We start from the raw sequence: 22,323 nt of genomic DNA on the forward strand, positions 1-22,323 counted from the left end.
GTGATCACTTACTTTCAGCATCAGATAACCCATTTCCCAGTCCGCCTAACAATGCTTTAAACAGAGTATATTTAGCTACTGAAACTATAAACCGTCGATAAATAAAATAAGTATTTAAATCTTTGCCATTTGATCATGACATTTGTATTTGTATTGTATTACGAATAAATCGGGTTACCATGTAACTTTCCACCAGCTAACGATGCGTCGGAAGATTTCAACCATTACATATTACTTGGCAAACGTTCAAGAAACTTCGCGTTACAGGAATACCCTGTCGTTAATTCAATTCGCTTGTCATAGTTTCTATCAAGGTGTTGAGATATTTCTATGCAAGTTCGATGTGAATTGTTTTACTGAGCATTTGATTCAATAGGTAAGATTTGCTATGTATTTGTAATTTTGCCAAATTTCAAAATAAGTGTAAATCGTTAATTATTTTTAAAGTAATAGTAATATATTATTAAAGAGTAATTAATAACATAATTGCTTGCGACTGTGATTTTTAATCTTTGATATCTCGAAGATTTTCAGTGTTACTTTGAGACTTTAAGCACACAATTGGGCTGAGTGCAGGAATGTGTAAACGCAAAACACATGGTTGTCCAAGTTATTAGTTTGAAAAGAAAAAAATATTTTTATAATGACATTAGTCCTGTTAAATCATATATGTAAAATAAGTACTACTAAAATATAAGCCTTTACATGACGCACTGCTGGGCTACTACGGCCGTTGAACTTTTATTAGTGCTTCTGTGGGTCAGTATATTTCTGCACAAAACGATTCAATTGCCAATAAAGATAAACGTATCCATCATTATTCACATTCCAAATGTATTCGGACGAAACCACAAGAATTTAATTAATTATTTTATCATCTAAAATTGAAATATTATTAGGGAAAGAATTCGGTAAACGAGAATTATAAATTATTTCTTAGAAAACTTGAAGAAAACTTGATAACAAATATATATACATTTGTTATCAAATTTTCTTTCACTCTGATAAACACACGAATGGCTGATTTTAATACATTTACCACTGTAATTTCCTTTCAGGACCTTAATAAAATAAAAAAGTCTATCAACAATTTTATCAGATTTGAGTTCATTTTTAGTGTTCCGTACCCAAATGGTAAAACGGACCCTATTACTAAGACACCGCTGTCCGTCCGTCCGTCCGTTTGTCACCAGACTGTATCTCATGAACCGTGATAGTGACACTTGAAATTTTCACAGATTATGTATTTCTGTTGCCGCTATAACAACAATTACAATTATTTTTATAGTTTATAATTAGTTCGTATTCAACCTTATTAATAAAAACCATTAGTAAATCAGGAAACGAGTTATTATAACAGTTATCGAGGTGGAATGGAATGTTTTTGAACTACCGGAATTGTCTTCAGGAGTGCGATTCTGTAAGGATACATTTCGTATCTCACTCGTGAAATGTTGACGGTTATACGCCATTTGAAATGTAAGCGTCTCGCCGCACACGGCTGACGCTGCAATCGGCGAGTCCATAAAATGTATGAAAACTACAGGAAATATGCCGGAGCGGCGTTTTGTGGTTGGTGCCAGTGGCTTGTGTGCGGCGACCCTTATTCTTAGAAATGTTGTAATTATCAATGTCGCATATCACATTCTGACATTTTACACTCTAGTCGTACATTGACTTTCGAATGTATTCTTAAAGCATACGATGACGAATAAAAACTCACGACACAGCAGAATAAATGACTAATAAATTATATTAAAAATAATCCACTATACCTATGAGTTATCTCTCACAATCGAAAGAAATCTCTTTTAAAGATAATATCACTAAGATATTTGTCTCATTCTATATCACACCTGTAACATAAGCAATTTAGTGTTCTCTTAAGTAGTATGAACCACAATGCTATAGCGCTTAAGAAACAGGAGCAAATCTTGAAACGGAGTGACAAATGTAGCAACAATTCTCCTGTTACTCTAATGCGCATTCAGAAAAGGTTGTCTCTCTACTTTAAACGATATTTACACTTATACGCAAATGTAACTCTCAGCTTGATTTCTTTGTGAGGCTTCTTGTTGACTTGTGAAATGGTAATGATTTCTTACAAATCTAGCTTTTTAAAATTGTCGTATCATTTCAATTTTTAATAATTTTTGGCTTAATCGACCAATTTAATAATTTTTTTATGTCCTTATTTATGGTCAAAAATACAAATTTTAAGTAATAAATTTCGCAAAGCTGAGCTAAAGACTCCTCTTCTCACGTGCACGTGTGACAGATTTTCATCCGACACATGCAAGTTTTCTTGTAGTGTTGTAACATAAATTGAGCACATGAAAGCTCCTTTTGATGCCTGCCTATCTAGGTTTGATCCCACAATCTTCGCTTAAGATTTTCGTGTTTTTATCACTGGGCCGTCTCGGCTTGTTTGTACTTTATAGAATGCTTACTATGATGATGATAATGAAGCATCTCATCATAGGCTGGTATTTAACCCAAATGATTTGATTCCCATAAAACAGTTCTGTAACTTGGTATGACAGGGTCTTAGATAAACACAGGTTTATCCTGAGCAATAATAGGTTTCTATGATATAGATGAATCGCATAATTTATCAAATCCTTCTTTACAAAAAAACGCGGATTGCATGATTTAGCCTTCATGCTTAACACGAGATGAACTGTTCAACCCAAATGAAGCACTTGAAAATTCTCAGGTGCTTGCCCCGGTAAACCGCAATCACTGGTTAAGAGTAGCTTTAAGCCCATCACCATTTCAGATTTCGTGTGTGTTATATACCTCGATATAGTTTATATGCTTGTATTGCATTTAAATTTGTTTTGCTGCTATTTCACGACTTATTCTAAAGAATAAGGTGTAGCTTTTTTTTAACTATAATTTAAAATTAATACAACGCTCTACTTTTTCCCGTAGTCATCTCGTCAAAGAGCGAGTTATTTAATTTAGAATCAAACATTTGGTTGAGTATGGGTGGCATGCCACAGGAAAAGTGGTTTTTGGGGATAGGAACATATAGCAAATGCCAATTGCTGTTTTTTATAAAATTAAAAATAGGATTTACAAAATTCTTATATTATTTTGCAAACATAATAAATTATCCAGTTTTTGGGTCAAATAATTACAGGTCTGTTAAAAAAATAAAAAATAGAGGCATTTCTCTTGAAATTATAATGTATTTAATTTCAAAATCAAGTTAAAGATTTTCAATTTAGCTTTATGCTCTAATGATACATATTCCAGTAATTAAACCTCAGTTCTCAACGTTAAGGAATGGTTAATTTTTCTTACGGCGCCGTTCGGCTATCAAAATTATAAAAAAAGATGTCCGTGTTTTAACCTTCTTAGCTTAGAGGCTGAAATATAAAAAGATCAGCCAATTGGATCGCGATAATGGAGCACCAGCATGCTCCACATTCGAGCAATAATTAAAAAATACATTTGTCAGAAATTACCACTTTAGTCTTAAAGATTAAATACTTTACTGTTACTATAACTCCCAAAGAATTGAAATAGAGTTAACTTTAAGGTCTTCGCATTCATGAATTTAATATCTTCAACATCAGAATGAATTTAGGTATAACATAGAAAATTTCTTCACCTAGCTTAGATTTTAAATTAAAAAACTTTAGCGAGCCGGTTATATAGCAGTAAGTTAAATCTAAGGCTTCAGGTACTAGCATCTGCACAAAGAACTGTATGTTTACAGACAGATGTAATGATCTTAACAAATATTATAAATTGTATGACGTCTTAACTACTCAGTTCAAAATGTAATTTTGCATACACGATCTCAGTAGAACCAATAAAGAACATAGAGTAGGAGAGCGGGAGCTTTTTTTTTTGCATTTTTGGGAAAAAATATGCGAAAAGGTAACTACACAATATTTCTTAATTGTAAAAATATTACTTGTAAGATTAATTATATGACTAGCCTTCCTAAATCGTTGGTATAATTATTTGGAAGGAATTCCAAAAATTATGCCACGTCTTACAACTTACCCCATACTCATGGCTAGTTGTAACTCATTTAGAGCAATAACAATAAAAAACTGAACTTACTCAAGTTTATCAAACGTTTTTCAAAAGTATCTAGCAATTTTTGTGTGACCTCAAACTACACAAAATGTTATCTTTAAGCGACTGTATAGCCTCTTGTAGTCTTAACAATAATAGTTACAGAATATTGAACCAGTGTTCCAGTTATTATTACTGTCACATCACGTTAGCAACAATCTATAACTACCCGCATAAAATACATTTATTTTTAAAAAGTCTGACTTCTAACAATCACAGCAACATAATGTAAACAGTGAATCTAAATTTGAAATCTGAATTACAAATACAGCATATAAATGAGATCGAGTCTCCTGTCGCGTATTTTACATGATATCATAATTCTTCTTTTTTGGAATTACCATAATTTTCATCACAAGCGAAACAGACCATTCATCTGACCTACTATATGGTTCTTTGTAACAGTACTGTTCGTGTTTCTCTTAGAAAACATTTTCCAGTGCATCTGTTACAATTGGGAAGTTTCTTTAATGCTGAATCCAATTAGCTTATATGCGTGGTGAGACCTTCGGACGAGGCCTAAATTTTGAAGGTGATTTATTTGTGAGGTTAAACACAAAATGTTACAACTTGCCCCATAAATTAGTTACAACTTGCACGTGGATGTTTTCTTAGACAAAATTAGAATTAAAAAATAATATGTAGGCAGATTTGATTTTTTTTCGAATTTCATATTCCAAAATATGTATTAATAAAACAGTTAAATTATTTTAAAGTAGTAACAAAAAACCACGAATTTTCTGTACCTGTTCAAACAAATTCGTGGTTCTTGCAATATAGCGCTTAATATAGGATTAATAGTTTGAATTTTTTTTATCAAAAAACACTGGTTTTCTAGGAAAACAATTAAGCGTTACTACTTACCCTGCTACAACAACCCCCTACTAACGCCTGCAAAAAAGGAGAGCGAAACCGAGCGCGGAACGAAGTCTTATAGAATAAGGAATAAAGATATCAATCCGAATTCGTAATAATCTAGCATATAACAAAATAAATATACAACAAATGCATATATCTCTTAACATTATATTTAGGTGAACTTTTTGTATACTAAGAGGAGAAGATTCTCAATTCATAAATATATTAGTCTTTTATGAATATTGAGATATATGTAAGGTTTTATTATGTTTTTTTTTGTTATTAACTGATTTAAATTCTTTTTTTCTTTGAGTTCAGTATTGCTCCGTGATGGTTGCGTTTTAATTTCATTGCTATTGGAAATTTGTTAAGTTATTATTGGAAGCGCACGAATGGTATGTTTTTTGAGTAAATCTTCGCCACCCCAATTAATCAAATATATTTTTATTTCAAAAAATTAAACAAGCAGCCTGTATTGCCAAATTACTTTTAATTATGGTGCGAGTGAGCTCATGTACCAAATTAAAATAATTAAAGTATTTGCAAATAAATTTATTACTTACTGTTACGGTTCCCAAAACAAACACTTTACTGATTATAATTGCCAATTTGATCTTGGTATTTGGATATTACTTATAAATATATTAATAATAATTCGTAATTCATGAGAATTTATTGAACGAGTATAAATTCAATTTTGTTTTTAATACGTTTAAATAAGAAAATTAAACGCTCTATTAATATTCATACTATGAAACATTAGAAATAGTTAGAATATATCTGCTCTGTAAAAAACCAACAACGAAACCAATAATTTATGATGAGAGCGAATTAAATTTAAAAGAATGTTTTTGTTTTCAAAGTCAATTGTTTGAAAACAAACATAACATTAGCATGTTTTAATTCTATGAAAAATGATGTAAATACAGATGATATACGAACATAAATAACATAAATAGTTATAGAGTATTTCTACCAAATAAATTTTACCGATTCAATAAAATAAATACATTTACAACTCCAGTCCTGCTACCAGTCTCCAATATAGACTCCAATAGATATCAATTTTATTCCTTGACGAAACATTTGATAGCGAGCTATAAGGGACAATTTATTAGAAAAGCGAAATATCTAATACGGGCTGATTCACCCATTTCCACCAGTGTTAAACGTTACTGCTCCTGGTGTCAACTAGTATTCCTTATTAATAAATAGGTTATCTGTTTTTCGCGCTTTCAAAGTTATCACCATTATAATCTTTAATAAATAAATCTACTTTGTGTGTGATGTGATCGATTTTAATATTTTTTGTCTGTGTGCGTTTGACTGGGTTGTTTAAATTGGATCAAATACTTGACGCTGATCTTATCTGATCGCTTTTAAAAAAATATTATTTCACCCGTACGAATTCGAGACGGGCTGCTAGTTTTAGTAATAAACTTATTCGCTCAAATCAGAAACGACTTATAGCTATAATATGTTCTCATTGAATATATTATAATAATCATAAACTAACCCAATACTGTTTACAACTTTACACAATTCTGCACTCAAAACATCGATAGATTTTATGGTCACGTGATACAATTTTTGAAGGATTTTCCGGTAATAATATAGTTAATGCAAATGCAAGTTAATAATAAAATAAAGCAATTATTTATTACAACTTTCAGAAACATATATATAAAATCTTTTAATATTTGAGTATATCTAATATATATATCATATATAAATTGTTAACTAAATTACACCAGCTGAATTTCAAGCAATTTTCAGACTTTTGTATCAATCACGGCATACATCCGCAATAAACCATTACAGCGAAATTATCATGAAAAACAACCTTCGGTCAACAAGACCAATACGGTATTATTCTTCCGCACTAGCAATCAACACGCCAATGAAAATAACAAATTTCTAGTTAAAAATAGTTTTTAATTGTATGTAAATAATTAATTAATTACAATAAAATAGTATAAATTGACTTTTTAATAATACCAATACTATAACACACTCACAAATAAACTCATAAAACATTCATAATTTAAATTTGTAATAAAATAAACATCTCTACATAGCATAAAATAGAGTAGCTTCCTGCCGTTTGTACGTTCTTCTTTTAGGTTTGTTATTAGTGAATAGTGAATTTATTTATTTCGAGTGACTTAACACTTAATTGGCGACTTAGCGAGAAAAATCGTCGTGTAGTTTTCATGTCACTCTGTGACGATAAAATTCACTAAACAATTTGTCATATCGCGCTAAAATAAAACTTCAAAAATTCATACAATTTTACTTGTGTTCGGCGCAGTCTTCTTCTTCCATACTTCTCTGTCGGACGTCATCTCACAAGTAACATTCTTTCTAATCATATCGACTTTCACACAATCCATCCATCGTTTCTTTGGTCGTCCCCCTAAACATACCTTAAAAATTATTTAAAAAATTTCAGTTCAACAAGTTAAAAACATCTGCTTCTTAATTGAGTTGCAAGATTTCACCCGTACATACCTACATAAGTTAGATTAGTTAGACGTTTTAATATTTGTGTACGTTCACGCCAGCTTCACGGTAACAATATGACGGAGGAGGTAAATACAGACTCAAAAGGAAAACAAGTCGCGAATATGCATAAAGCGAATTACGTTTTCTACAGCCGTAGCACTTTAAAAAACCAAAAATCTCATAATGACTTTAATTAAACTAAACTTACACTAATTTGAGACGATACTGAACAATGTTAAGTTCATATATTGAATGATTAATATTCATTTATAATTAATTACGAAAACTATATTCTGCTGATGAGAACTCGTGAATGTGTGTCGCACGTGGAACTGGCGGTTAACAGCATCAACAATCTGACACTTATAACCCTTGAATGTGAATAGTGTCTATTAAGTAATTTATTTAAATGATATATGCCTTGTGTATTTTGATGTTTTTATTGTTACAATCTCCAAATCGAAAGTTCTATTTTTCTAGATTCCGGCAACTTGTCCTTGGATTCCGCCTTCTGCACACTAACGGCGTCATCTCCCCTTCTCGAGATCAGCAGCATCTTCTTCTTCTTCGTGCCAGCTATTCTAATACTTTGTTTGTATATAACTATGGGAATACATATCCGGTACGTACGTTTTAAACATATATTTTATTGTTAAAAAATTCAAACAATTCAAACAAATTGAATTACATTTCACCAGCTATTTTTATTATCATGGCAAACTGTACTGGTTGACATTTACATTTCTTAATTGTTTAGGGTCGAAGGTAGAAGTTAAACAGGGTTTAACAAAAAACTTTTTGTTATATTAAAGAATTTTCATTAGAAAGTATTAACTACTGGTCGACCATTAGTCGAAACTATACCATAATTCATTACTAATAAAATATTAGACGCGTTGATTCCAAAGATTCGTAGGAAAAATGAGGCTCAACGGGACGACACCTACCTACGATAAAAAAATATGTCATTGATTTTCATCTTCGTCCCGAACCGCAGCCTACTCCCTGTTATTTCTTCTATGAAACATCTAGGACAGACATAAACCACTTTTGTGTAATAGTTCTGATTGGCTGTCAAATCCGAACCGCTGAAAATATTAGATACCAAAACGATATTTTTATGTTTTGTCCTAGTACTTTCAACCAAATTAAATATAACTATGAAAAATATTATGTTCCGTCGGGGAGCGACATAATGAAAGTTAAAGCAGAAGTTTTACTTTTATTTTATTTATTGGATAAAATACGAGATTACTAGACGTATTCGTTCCGTAATGTGGCATATAAAAAATATGAGCTAAAACAATTCTTACTGAGAAATATATAAAAAATGGAAAAACAGTAAAACCGCAACAAAGTGTAGATAATCATATTATTGATTCAAGCATGAATAGGTATATTTTGTATCACCTATCCATAGACAATAAATGTCTATCTACTATTAATTAACTAAATAATAAAGACCATATTATACGATAAATGCGAAAAAAAATATCTCTGTCTGTCTGTCTGTTTCTATCACGGTCAAGCCACGGAACCGAATTTGGTGAAATTTGTATAAAGCAAACTTAGACTCCAAAGAAGGACATAGACATAGGCCAACCCCTAAAATACGAGCAAAGCTGCGACCGAGAACTAGTCAACTATATCATTTGCCTTGAACATTGAGATTGTTTTTATCCAGCACGATGTCATTTAATTTGTCACGGAAAGTAGTCGCCTCAAAAGGTGATATATCAAGAAAAACCATTACACGAGAAAGACAGAAAGAAAAACCATTACACGAGACACATTTAGTTAAAAGGAGACCTCGATATAAGTAAAAATCGATCAACGTAATTTATTTAATGCTCTTCTTCTTACACAAGGTCAACTCGAGTGAGCTCAAAGGCGAAGCAAGGGCTGTTCAAAGATCATGTGCACGGTGAATCTAGACAGGCGAAGTCAAGAAAGGCGGTTGTTCGGATGCTGGGTGAGTTTATTAATGGAATATCTATATAATATTCAGTGGTACTATTACGGTTATAGCATAGCAACTGTTGCTCACAAATATTTGCTATTGATATCAAATCAAACAATACAGTAGCATAATACTCCATAATACTGATTTATCTACTGCCACACTTATCAATTTATCAACATTTAACAACATAGATACTTAATTTGAACTCAGCCAGATGAAAATAACATGAAAAAAATAATAGTTGAATGAAACTTTTAAAACTTCAATAAGTATTAAATAAAAATAAATTCATCGTATTGAGGTTAATATTGCTATTCACTTTACGAGTGTAATTCAAATGATTTGTAGTCGAATAAATATTTATCAAAGCTTTAAATTGTCCAACGTATACAATTAAACTAAATTAAAGTGTCTTTCTGTGATTTCAAAACAACTATTAATAATTTTATATTTGTTTTTCTTTGCCTGTTTATAATTTTATATACATATATTTATATTATATGGCTATTTTCAAAACGACAAAAAAATTACAATTGCAAATAAATTTCATCTTGTCATTTGCCAAATTTTGAAACGTGATACGTGTCAAATTCTTTGCCATTTTGTTATTTTCGAATAATTATTTGTATTTCTATTATAGATAAAAATATAAATCACTTGCGACCTGGCCTGGCTTCGTACAGGTGTAATTTATGAATAAAGAAAATATGATAAAAACATACTATTTACCCTATAATCGCACTCAGATATAATTTACCAACAAAAACATTTTTAGAATTGGTTCAATAGTTCCGGGGATTAACCTCTGCAAATAAAAAAAAAGCAAATGTTACCTCTTTGTCTAATTGTGAAGACTCCTGGCAAGGCAAAAATTTGATCCGACGGACGCAGGTTATATCCTTGAAACACCCTGGGCCAGTGTGGTGAACTATTGCTTAATTTTTCAATACAACAATTTGTTAAAAGAAATTAATTAATATTTAAAATTTCTATCTTTAATTTAAATTATTCTTATTGAATTATTTTGGGGAGAAGTTCACAAGGTTAAGTTAAAGCACTAAAATAAATATCAGCTAAATTAAAAAAACAGTATCTACTCAGATAGTTCCTTATATAAATTAATGATACTTTGATGATACCTCATTTATTAAGTTTCATCATTTTCCTCCCAACCCCTATGTAAAAGTAATTCTAAAAAAAAAAAAAATATACACGACGCAAGACGACGAATTCTAAATTGGCGAATTGAAGGATTAAAATGGGTATAAATTGTGATTTTGATGGAGTATTTTTAATAAAAGAACAATGTTCAAAGACAAAACTAGCTGTTACTCACCCACTTCACTGGGCATTCAATAAAAATATAACATACTAGCTTCTGCCCGCGCCTTCGTCCGCGTAGATTCCGAATTTTTGTCAGGATTGACAGGATTGCGTATCTCAAAAGGAAATCAAAATAACCCATAAAGATACATTTTTTTTTTTTTTAACTAAATAGAAATAGCAAGATGATTTTTTTAAACTCCGAAAATTATGAAAACATTATAACACTATACAGATCATGGATGTGATGTAAATAGTTATATTATGACTTGATTTTTGATTTTGTAAACTTATTTACCGACAATTATTTTCTATACATATAATTAAGGAGTAAATCGAACGAATCTGTAGGTGTACATTGAATATTTTTTGAAAATTCAAAGCTTATTATATTTTTATATGTTTAACAGCGGTCGTCCGCGGCTCCGCCCGCGTGGATGTCAATTACCGCTGCAAAAAGTCTACCCAGGAAAGACACGGTCAGCATAATGATTCCCAGGTCAATTCACAGACACCGACACTGACATCGACGACGCAGTCATTATCCGCAGGCTGCACAGATTGTCTAAATATAAAAAAAAAATCTTTATGTGGATGTTAAAATTGTTAATGATGAAAATATTTAAATCTAATTAATACTAAGTTTTCATTTCTGCCGGCAGTCCCGGAGTGCAACCCGTTGTTTTAGGATAGATAACTAAAGTAGATTATTGTAGAACTTCTCTATAAACAACATTTGACTTTAAATTATTTTCAAGTAACAAAATATACCTCCTGATGGTCGGGAGCCCCGACCCGTGATAGGGCAACGTAAAGTCGCCCATGCGTAAAACATTCTTTTCGTAAATCAATTCCTACTAATATGAATGTTTGGCCCTGGGATTTTTTTATTGTTAGTGCGAAAGAAATTTTTACTGGAAATTGGAGCCTTTTGAATGGTATAGGCAAATCAGTAGGAATCATGGGTATTCTTGGTATATGAGCTAATTCACCAGTTTCAGGGTGATAATCTTCGCTACTATTAAATTATCTTTTAGCTCCTTTATAAGAAGTCTCGTGCCATTACACATGTTGGGGGGACTTAAATTTTTGAGAAGCATTATCGGCGTGCCAACTTTTAACAACAGTTCATGCACCTCATGAAGCCCAGCGGGGTTCAGGGAATTTAAAAATTCCTGGGAGTAGTGCTCTGCGTCCTCGATGTTAGTGACGGTGTCTCTGGACTTATAGCACTTAACTTCACCCGGTACCTTCCGCATAATTAAATTGTTTATTTCGTTGACTGTTTAATTCCTGGGAGAAATTATTTTGATAAGGATTAATAGCATAAGTAAAATAAAATAAATGCGTTTAAATGTAGTCCAAATAAAATTCAAGATTTTTAAATAATAAAATGGTTGTTGTGCCTCACTCGACATAGATAGGTATAGTGTGTTACGGACTTTTTTGTAGATATTTATAAGATCTACAATTAATTTGAACATTTTATGGTTCTATCTTTTATAGTTTAGGCAGCGTACGCAAAATAAGTAACTTTTCTGGTTGATTTTTTACACCTTGTGTCCGAAAAACCGAAATATCTTACGGCACCCTATTTTTTACAAAATAAAATTTAGCCTATGTTACTCGTGGATAACGTAGCTTTCGAATGGTGAAAGAATTTTTTAAATCGGTCCAGTAGTTTTTGAGCCTATTCATTACAACCAAACAAACAAAGTTTTCCTCTTTATAATATTAGTATAGATATATATAAATTAAGAGGTGATGCATTGGTGTTTTAAGGAAGAGTTAATATTTCTTACGGCGACAATGTCTATGGGATAGGTGATAACTTACCATCACAGCTATTTGCCAGTCCGTCTACATATATCATAAAAAATAATTATTATGATTGAATGCTCTTTGCAACTTAATTTATACCCATATTAAACATTATTACAAAACATAAAATATTAATATTAAAGAAAAGAAAACAGTAAAAGTCTTCGAGAATATTTTATTATTGTACATATTTCGAAGCTTTTTTTGAGACCAGTGTTAAAATTTTAACAATCAATAAACAAGTGTATCGCTTCTACATTGAATAAAGATTTTGACTTTGTATTTGCCTCTTAAAATGGCGCCAAGTCTCGTTGAGTTCATAAAATCGTTCAGTATATTTCGTTTCATTTTATCAAGTTCTTTTTTTATTGCAAAACTGATAATCACCATTACTTTAATAGAATTCTCTAATAAATTAATAATAGTACTTCTTCATATAAAAATAAAAATATTATTTTATTTTTATTTCGGTTATAATATTTGTGTAATATACAATATTTCATTATATAAATAATAATTATATACTTCTGTATTGCCATTTTTTATGATTTCATAATAAATACCAGAGATTATTCAAGATCACAAATTTTATCACATAGACTAAATATCAAAATTTGTTAAACCACGAATGAAACGCACTATTGATCCCAGGGTCAATAGTGCGTTTCATTCAAAATTAAAAATCCATTTCATTTAAAATAAAAATGGAGTCTCTGGAGACTTGGAAACTTGGACGAAGTACTTGAAATAATAAATTATGACAACTGTATCGTGATTTAAAGAACTATTAACGCCATCTATAGGTGTTATTAACATAAATATGAACAATATTTTTTATTAATTTTCTTAGAACAGGCTATAATATTAAATTATTATCAGATCAGGGTACAAATTTTGGACTTTGAGGCAGGATATATTTTATATAATTGTATTTAAATAACATAATGTATTTCAAATGTTCGAAAAACCGGTTCTTCTCGGGAGAATCTAGATTCTGAATTTATAATGTGTTCAAATATCTATACTTTATATTGTATAATATACAAAAATCAAAACAAACTGCCACGGATTGAGCCTCTTCCCCTATATGTAATCACATTCTGGATTTAAATAAATTGAAAAAATAATCTGTCACGTAATACGTGCGCAGGCGAGACACAAATACCTATGAATAAATTTTAGATATGTATAAAAGATCAACGGATAACGGTATAAAAAAATAAAAATAGAATCAAAAGAACGATATAACATTATGAAATAAGTTATCATACAATTAAATAATATATATAATTAAGTTTTTTAAAACCCTGTTGATATTTAAACCCTGTCTTTTTTTATACCGCTGACAACATGTATGCAAATTCAATATCTTCGGCTGAGAAGTTAAGACTTAACGCGTAACAAATATACTCACTTTCGCGTTCATAATATTAGTTAAGATCTTTACTTTTTTTTTCTTTATTTTGAATAAGCCTCTCTATTGTTACTTGCAAGCAGAATCATAATCGATTTTATTACTAAAGGACCGATGTTCTCTAAACGAATTGTATGAGTAGGCTTGTGCTATCATGGATACAGTGCTGTCTGGTTGTCGTAAAATATATCATGAGGAACATTTTTAGGTATTTGGCAGACGAATCTAACACGAAGTGACAGTCGACAGTGCAAAAGTAACACGGCCAGGGCGCCGGTTCTACTAAAAAATTGTCATTTTATTGCAATCGTATCGAAACGTAATCATTGCAGTTTTACTTTTGTAGAATAGGAACAAAGTTTTATATGTAATCTTCTTCCTATTATTTTATGTCGCCAAAACATCATGTGCAATCTTTTAAATACGAACGTTGCTCTAATATAGACCCTTAGCGTGACATCTACGGTTTGATACGTGACATCGTTTAACGTGTCACTTCGGACCAATGAATAACTTGCTCGAAGTCTTATGTCTCCCGGATTACCCTGATTCCATTCAATTTATATGGAGATACGAGTGTCAATACCTCTATACTCTTATTAAGAGCATCGATTCTTCGTCTAATAGTTACATCTCACCAAATACGTTGGGTTATTGCAGTGATTTGGTATGAATTTTGAAGACGTCTTGCCGATATTTTGTTCAAAGGTGTTGTCCAGTATATAGTGGTATTTCCCGCTAAGAGAGCTTAAACTGAATTTTGACCATGAAATAATAATTAATCTTATCTATAAACTATTTATCTTATATATGATATATGTATCTTACGATGAAAACAACGTTAGCGCGATTCAGGATTCCAGTATATCATTTTTATTATGCATTTTTAAAAAGATAACAGTTTCTGTTAGACAAATTATCAAATTTCTTCCAAGTTAACCATTCAAAGCAATATTAATTTCCTATTACAAAACTGTAATTAGTATTCTGTGAGTTATTTAAACCTTTAAAATAAAATAAGCCCACAGCGCTTTTGTAGTTTGAATATAGTTTCGTAGTTGCATTACATATTAATAGATAAATTACATTTAAGTAGGATAACATAAAAAAAATGTTATCATTTTTTAAAGAACAAAGTTAACTGATATATACAATTCAATAATGTATTATAAATAATTGATAAAAAAATGTACGCAAACATGACTAGAAAAAAAAAAAATTACAATACATTCTCTTTAAATATTCCGTAATAATACCTATTAATATTTTTTTTAGAAAAAATTGACTACCATTGCCTAATACGAGAATTGAAATAAAATTATGAGACCAAGTGTATAATGTTGTATGAGATTAGGACTCGTAATTTAATTTAATTAAGAATATTTGGTTTTTAAGGTTACAAAACGTATCCTTGCTATAACAAGAAAATGAATTATCCTCCTACAACATATCTCCTAACTTGTCATGAAGATTAGAGTTAACGCTTAGTCGGCTTCGGAATTCTATGAATTTCATTATCCTAGAACTATCTGTGTAGTAAATATTTTAACCTACAACCGACGATTAAAACAATAATAAATTGTATCTGTGTAGTTCTTTTTGAAGTTCTTAATACTTATATATTTTAAATATTGTAGGCATTATAGCTATGTTCTTGCGATATTTAAAAAAAAAAGAAAAAAAAACAATTTCATTGAGAATATTTTATTTTACAAGGGTTATGTATCTTCATGGCGCTATTAATTCTTATCAACATTTTTTTATTTATTTGCGTTTCCAATATACTTGTTAAAATTCAAAAGTTGATACTATTTCAAATAAAACTTGTTATTTTTAGCTACTACAACGACAGTTGTCTTTGATACAAATTATTAAAGTATTGATTTGCGATTTGGTTGCAAAAGTTGAGCCGTGTTTTTTTACTATCGAGTCGAACCTTTTTAGTACTTCATTCATTTATTTCATTAAATTCTTGGTACCGATATTATAGCCGAAAGACTTGATTTGACTTACAATTCACTGTAATTAACAAAATTAATGGAACCCAACGTCGATTTTTAATAATTTTTATACCTTACCTTTTTTTAAACAGACAGGATGTTCACTGGAGACACTCAATAGTATTTACACTAATGAGTATTGTTAATTAAAGTTTGTTTGTCTGGTATTAGAGATAAAATATAATTTTAATTCCAACAGTATTGACGCTGCAAGTGTATTAAATAAAATACATTTCTTCGCAGCCTTTTCGTCTCAGCATACTGTCAACTTTATATACTAATATAACTAATTAAATATACTACTATAACTAATATCTAACTAAAGACAATAAAATTTAGACATAGACAATTTTACTACTTATTATTATTTTACTACTTATAATAGTCATAAGATACACCCTTCCATCGCCTAGTTCCAGAGAACGATATATCAATGCAATGTCTTCCGACATAGTTCTTAGATCGACACAATACCAGTTCAGAGCATCGGAGCTTATTCGCTACGTCACGGACCGCGAGACTCGAATGAAGGATAGAAGAATGGCGCTATGTCATAGGCCTACATATATCGGTCATGGGTGCTGTTCCTTGCATGCTGAGATAACATCTAGAACCCAAAGTAAATAACAAGTCCGTTCTTTAAGGGACCTGATTAAAGTTATTATGACTAACTATAGAACCGGAACTGTGGTACATGACTTTGATTATATCAAACGTCCATCTTACACCTTAGATTCATAATATCCACCAAAAGTATTTATAATGGATATAGTCAGCACAGCACATACATAAAAAAATCCTTCATTTATTAATGTTTGTTTGTCTCTGTATAAAATACTATCATTTCAAATGGTCACTGGGTCAGTATTTTTTTAGAAAAGACATAAATCTTGGTACTTTGCTTTCTGACTGCCTGCAACTGAAATGCCTTTGATTTCTGACTGTGGTCTCTTTTGAAAATATATTTAAGTCTGATTTAACTTTAACATTGCGTTGATAAACGTTTCCCTTTGAATTTACAGAATCTATTCCATTGAATGTTAAAGTTTTGTTTACAAACTTATCTAAGTATTCAATAAATTTCTAACTGTTTACATTCATTTAATAATATTGAAAATATTTTTTAATTTAATCTTACGTTTGAACATAATGCCGTATCATTTCCATTATCATAACGATTATGAATCATACGTATGTCAAATATATTTTATCAAGCTAGAGAAAGGTGTTTTTTATAAATAAAAATGTTATTGAGATTTTATACTTTATGACACTAATCCTATGAAAAGGTAAGTTGCGATTGGTAATTACACTGATTGAAAGCTCAAAGTGCTTTAACGTGACTTACAGTAGAGTGAACTGGCAGAAATTATGCCCCGTTCAGGCGACATGGCCCTCTCTTTCTTTCTTTTTCTGTCTCTTTCTCGTTCTATATACGGTTTTGTATACTATTATTTTTGTTACACGAGTAATAAAACACACACATTTATAATAACAATTTTATATCCTATCATTCAATTATTCTCAAAAGTTGTAAATTTATTTCATTGTGTCTATTATTTTATACTCGGTGTCCTGAAAAAAAAATTTTTTTTTTTTACTAAAGGTTATATCTACATGTTAACGTATTTCATGTTATTATAATGATAAAATAAACTAAAAAATGAAGTAAGAACATTCAAATGTGTAAAACGTTATGTGATGAATAAAATCATAATATTTTAAACGTAAACATTGAATCAGTACTAACATATCGATTATTGAGTCGAGGTGGTAAAAAGACAAGAAGCGTTAGCTATTCTTCATATTATCTACATTCATACGATAAAAGATATTAATGGGTAAATTCGACCGAATATTCGGATAAAAACTCTATTCAATATGTTGAATAGATGAATGATCTAAATCCAATGAACTAAACCGATTTTTGAAATACCCGTAAAATGTACATTGTTAATGTACATTTTTAAATTGATAAATAAAATTTAAGACATACTGATGTGCTGTCAAGCATTCTCTCTTCACTTAGAATTTTTGGTCGACGTCGATTACTTGATGTCTTAGAAAACTAACTCGCAATATAAATAAAGTGGCATATGCGATTTGTTACAGTTCGTGGTCATCAAAGCTGACGGTTGGATTTAGGCTATCTATGAGCTTCTTCAGCTTTGAGCAACCACCTTAAACAAACGCATCTTTACAGAATTGACCATTATCAGCAATGATAGAGGAAAACTAAAAAATAAAATATCTTAAGAACAATTCGCAAGGGCTCAAACCCCCCGTGCCATTTACTTACATATATTTATACCCCTGTGCTCTGTGTTTGCATAGAAAAGTGTTCACAGCACACCGTCTTGTCTCGGACTGACATTATTACATATGCCTTGCGTAACGATTTACGCGCTTATATTATGTAAACAATAAATTAAAAAATATATTGCATAAATGAGCCAAACATTCCCTTGGTATTCAATTAGCTGATGTCAATAAAAAAAGTCTGAGGAATTTAGGAGCAAAATGCAAATAAACACAATAAACAAAAGAAATTGTATCAAAACTTTGTGAAACAAAGAGCATGTTGTAAATTAATTTAACATTTAAATTTTAAAGGTTTTTCTATAACGAATACCGAGTAAAAATCTTTTAGTGCAACTGAAATAAAGCCACTTATGTACATTCACACCTTAATCTGCTTTAAAAATGCAAAATAAAAACTTTTTAATTTCCTCTTACAGTGGCAGTAGTGATAGCATTCTTCGTGTGCTGGACCCCGTTTCACGTACAACGCCTATTCTTTATCTACGGCTACGACCACCCTCAGTTCCACGTGATCAACGAGCATCTCTTCAACGTTGCTGGTGCCTTGTACTACGTGTCGGCGACTGTTAATCCGATTCTTTACAACGTTATGAGCGCTCGGTAAAGTATTAGATAAACTGTTACTACCACCCCTCGCATGCATAATTATGGTTTATGTAGATTTTTGTGAAATTATTGAAATATGATCGTATATTTTTTATTATACTAGGGTTACAGATTAAGATTTGTCTTAATAAATAATCATTGTAATAATTCATATCAACGGTACGGAATGATCTAGCAATCTAAAAATTCTTGGCTTAGTTATCGTAGTCTCTAGTCAATCTTTACGATTAATTGGAGGTGAAATAGGAATATTAGTAATACATATAAATAAGGAGAATTGAAGAATAGGGAAATAAAAAAAAACAAAGTAGTTAACAATAAAACTGTAACTTATTGTTAATCTTTAAAGCTGACCGTCTGCTTTAATTAACGTAAAAATCACAATCGTGATTTGTGATCCGAGTGAGTTCGACACTCAACTTATTTTTAATCTGTGACTCATCTGTGTTTAAAAAAAAATATTTTTGATGTCATAATGCTCTTAAACAATTAAATTTTGCTTTTAAACAATTAAATTCATAATGTCAAACCAATAACAAAGTTAAATGGATACAAACTGTAGGATATAGATACTTGACCCAGTTTGCAGGATCTATATAGTCTTATTTACCTTGACCCCAGGGCGGAAAAAGTTATCGCTTTATTTACTTGCATCTAGTTGTTTGAAGACGACGGAAGTTGAGCCACTGCTTGAACTGATTTAGCCACATTTAACTCCTTTACCGGAGCCGTGTTCAATAAATTGAATTACTTTCAAATATGTTTTAGGATTGTCTGTGTAAAGTTGGAATGGATATTAAATACATCCTTATGACTTAACCAATATTACTTTTTTGTATAAATATAAAATCATTCATTTTTTTTATAATACGCTATTACTATTAGGGAATTATTTTTAGGGAAAAACGAAATGATGGTCTAAATTTTGACTTAACCGTGTCATGTGGGGTATGAAAGGGCTTCGGTGGCACAAGCTTAAATGAGAAAATTATTTTTTCTATTTCATCTTTGTAATTTTAGGTAGGTATATAAAATAAGACAATTCCGTCATAGATATTTAAATATTGTAGCTGTAGCGCAAGGAGCTCTTTGTGCTGAATTCTAGGCGTGGTTAATAAGCACTATTCGAAGTAGTATCTAACTATTTAGAACGACCTACACGACACCGTTAAAGTAGTCAGAAAAAAAATATATGAATAAATTATATAATATACGAAAGTATATTATATAAAAGCCATCAATAAAGTATATCAAATCCGAAGAAATCCTTTAAATCGCTGCACTTTTTCAATCGTTTGCACTAGCACGTTGCCAAATTGATTATTTGTAAGTAAAAAATTAATTTGTTAGTAAAAATGTTTGGGCAACTATTTTTCCAATTCAACTGCCAATCAGCGACGACAACATAGAATTACGTACATAGTACGTAGAACTATCGATAGTTGACTTCGAAAACTATTCAGGATATCGATAGTACTATCGATAGTGACGTATTGATCAATATCGATAGCTCTCCGTGAGCAATACTATCGATAGCGGCAATACTATCGATAGCGGCAATACTATCGATACTATCGATAGTATCGCTTGCTCTCTGTATGCAATACTATTAGTAGTAGCGATTCTATTGCTACTATAGTGGACTATCGATATGCAACACTAATATCGACCCCGCCAGTACACCAGTCGCAATACGTCATCACATCAGGGTATAGCCGCAGTTAATTATTTAGTGCACAATGTAACTATTCAGTACTACTGCAATCCTAATCACTTTAAAGGAAAACTTTTATAATGACAATATTACAATATAATATTATACTAGAAATCTCATAAATTCAACATCTAATTTAATCAAATCTTATTTGATAATAACCTACCTTTTCCCACGCTAAAAGAAATTTAATTAGAAGGACGATGCTCAAACATTTGATGTGATAAGTATTTTTGTATCACTTAAATAAGAATTTCAGTATTTTTCATTGCATTTGCGTCTCTTCCACGTGAAAATTGAATTATTGTAAGGAGTAGGTATTATCCGAATTTAAATATATAATTTTAATAATTTCAAAGTTGGTAATAATTTTCACTTTAAATGAGTGAAATGTTATTAAATCATAGCATTCATAATCTATCATTTATTAAGTATAAAATTCGCAAAGCTGGGCCTGGAACATATAAGTCTCATAAACACTGTTGATATCTGAAACTTTCATTTAAGTACGTTGCTTATGTTTATATTACTGACAATAATAAGTTTTTGTTTATCATATTGTATATTCAATATATAATTTATACGAAAAATATGGTCGACGAGTTCTTTAAGTAATATTAATGTTATGCTCAACGCCTCTCACACTTATTTAATTGACGACAGAGATTACGCGCATCAATGACGTAAAAAATATAATTAATAAAATATTTAAAAGAAACACGTATTAAAAAGAAGGTATTATAATATATAAGCTTATTTATTTCTATTCATTCTATTTTTATTTTATTATTCAGCGAAGAGCAAATGTTGTAAATGATCTATGTTGATATAGGTATATTTTTCGATGTCAATTACCGAAATAAATGGTTTTAATGCATCTCATAAGGCTTATTTTACGTATATCCACGCTTAAAATTATTAATGTTTTTTTCTTCTTCTTATATATAGACCTTCCCCTTTCTCATCCCTTCACATCATATTATACGTCAATAAATCAATTCGGTTCTGTTAATGTTTCATATTACTAAGAAATAAGAATTATTATTTTCCACAGATACAGAATGGCTTTCCACGAGACACTCCTCTGCAAGCATGGCGCTGATCGCAACAGTTTCGAATATTCGCGTCGTGAAACAACTATGTCTACATACGTCAAACCTAAGTCCAGTTTCTATCAAGAACCTAGGATCCCGTTGAGCAAATTGGACTTTGTGAAGGATGACTCGCCGTTTTGTATCGAAACAAAAATTGACGAAAAAACAATTTTCTATTTTCCAAATGGTGATAATAAAAATATACAAGATGATAATCGTACTGAAGAAATTCAGTAAAACTTTTTTAATAAATTTATTGTTTATGGTTGTAGACCAAGAGCGCGTAGCGCGATTTCCTGAAATTATTTTTATTGTTACTTCTAGGTCTTCTAGGTATTTCGTTCTCTTTCGCTTAAAATATTTGCGATATTCAATGTAACGTTCTAACTTTTTGTATAAATAAAACATAATACTTTAAGTCTAGAGAAAATTTGGTTCCTTTTATTTCCAATGTTATATCTAGATTTAAGTTGTATTTGTTTCCTACTAAAATTAAATTATAATTATGTAAATAAGAGTAATTAGGATCAAGTACGTAGATCCTTCATTATAGAACCCACAGATATTTGTTTTTTGGTTGTTACATAAATGTACGTTAATTGTTTGTT

General features: G+C 30.6%; 1 protein-coding gene across 1 annotated transcript in view; it reads left to right on the plus strand.

Annotated features, from left to right (window-relative positions):
• Nucleotides 1–22,000, plus strand: part of LOC113397648 (neuropeptides capa receptor-like) — a 69,946-nt gene extending 47,946 nt beyond the window's left edge. The window contains exons 4-7 of the mRNA XM_064218460.1: nt 7,939–8,080; nt 9,327–9,430; nt 18,718–18,901; nt 21,676–22,000. Of these exons, the coding sequence (XP_064074530.1) occupies nt 7,939–8,080; nt 9,327–9,430; nt 18,718–18,901; nt 21,676–21,952 (707 nt within the window). The 3' untranslated portion in view covers nt 21,953–22,000. The remainder of the gene's footprint in view (nt 1–7,938; nt 8,081–9,326; nt 9,431–18,717; nt 18,902–21,675) is intronic.
• The last annotated feature ends 323 nt before the right edge of the window (nt 22,001–22,323 follow it).

The sequence above is a fragment of the Vanessa tameamea genome, chromosome 22, assembly GCF_037043105.1.
Source record: "Vanessa tameamea isolate UH-Manoa-2023 chromosome 22, ilVanTame1 primary haplotype, whole genome shotgun sequence".
Taxonomy (NCBI): Eukaryota; Metazoa; Arthropoda; class Insecta; order Lepidoptera; family Nymphalidae; genus Vanessa; species Vanessa tameamea.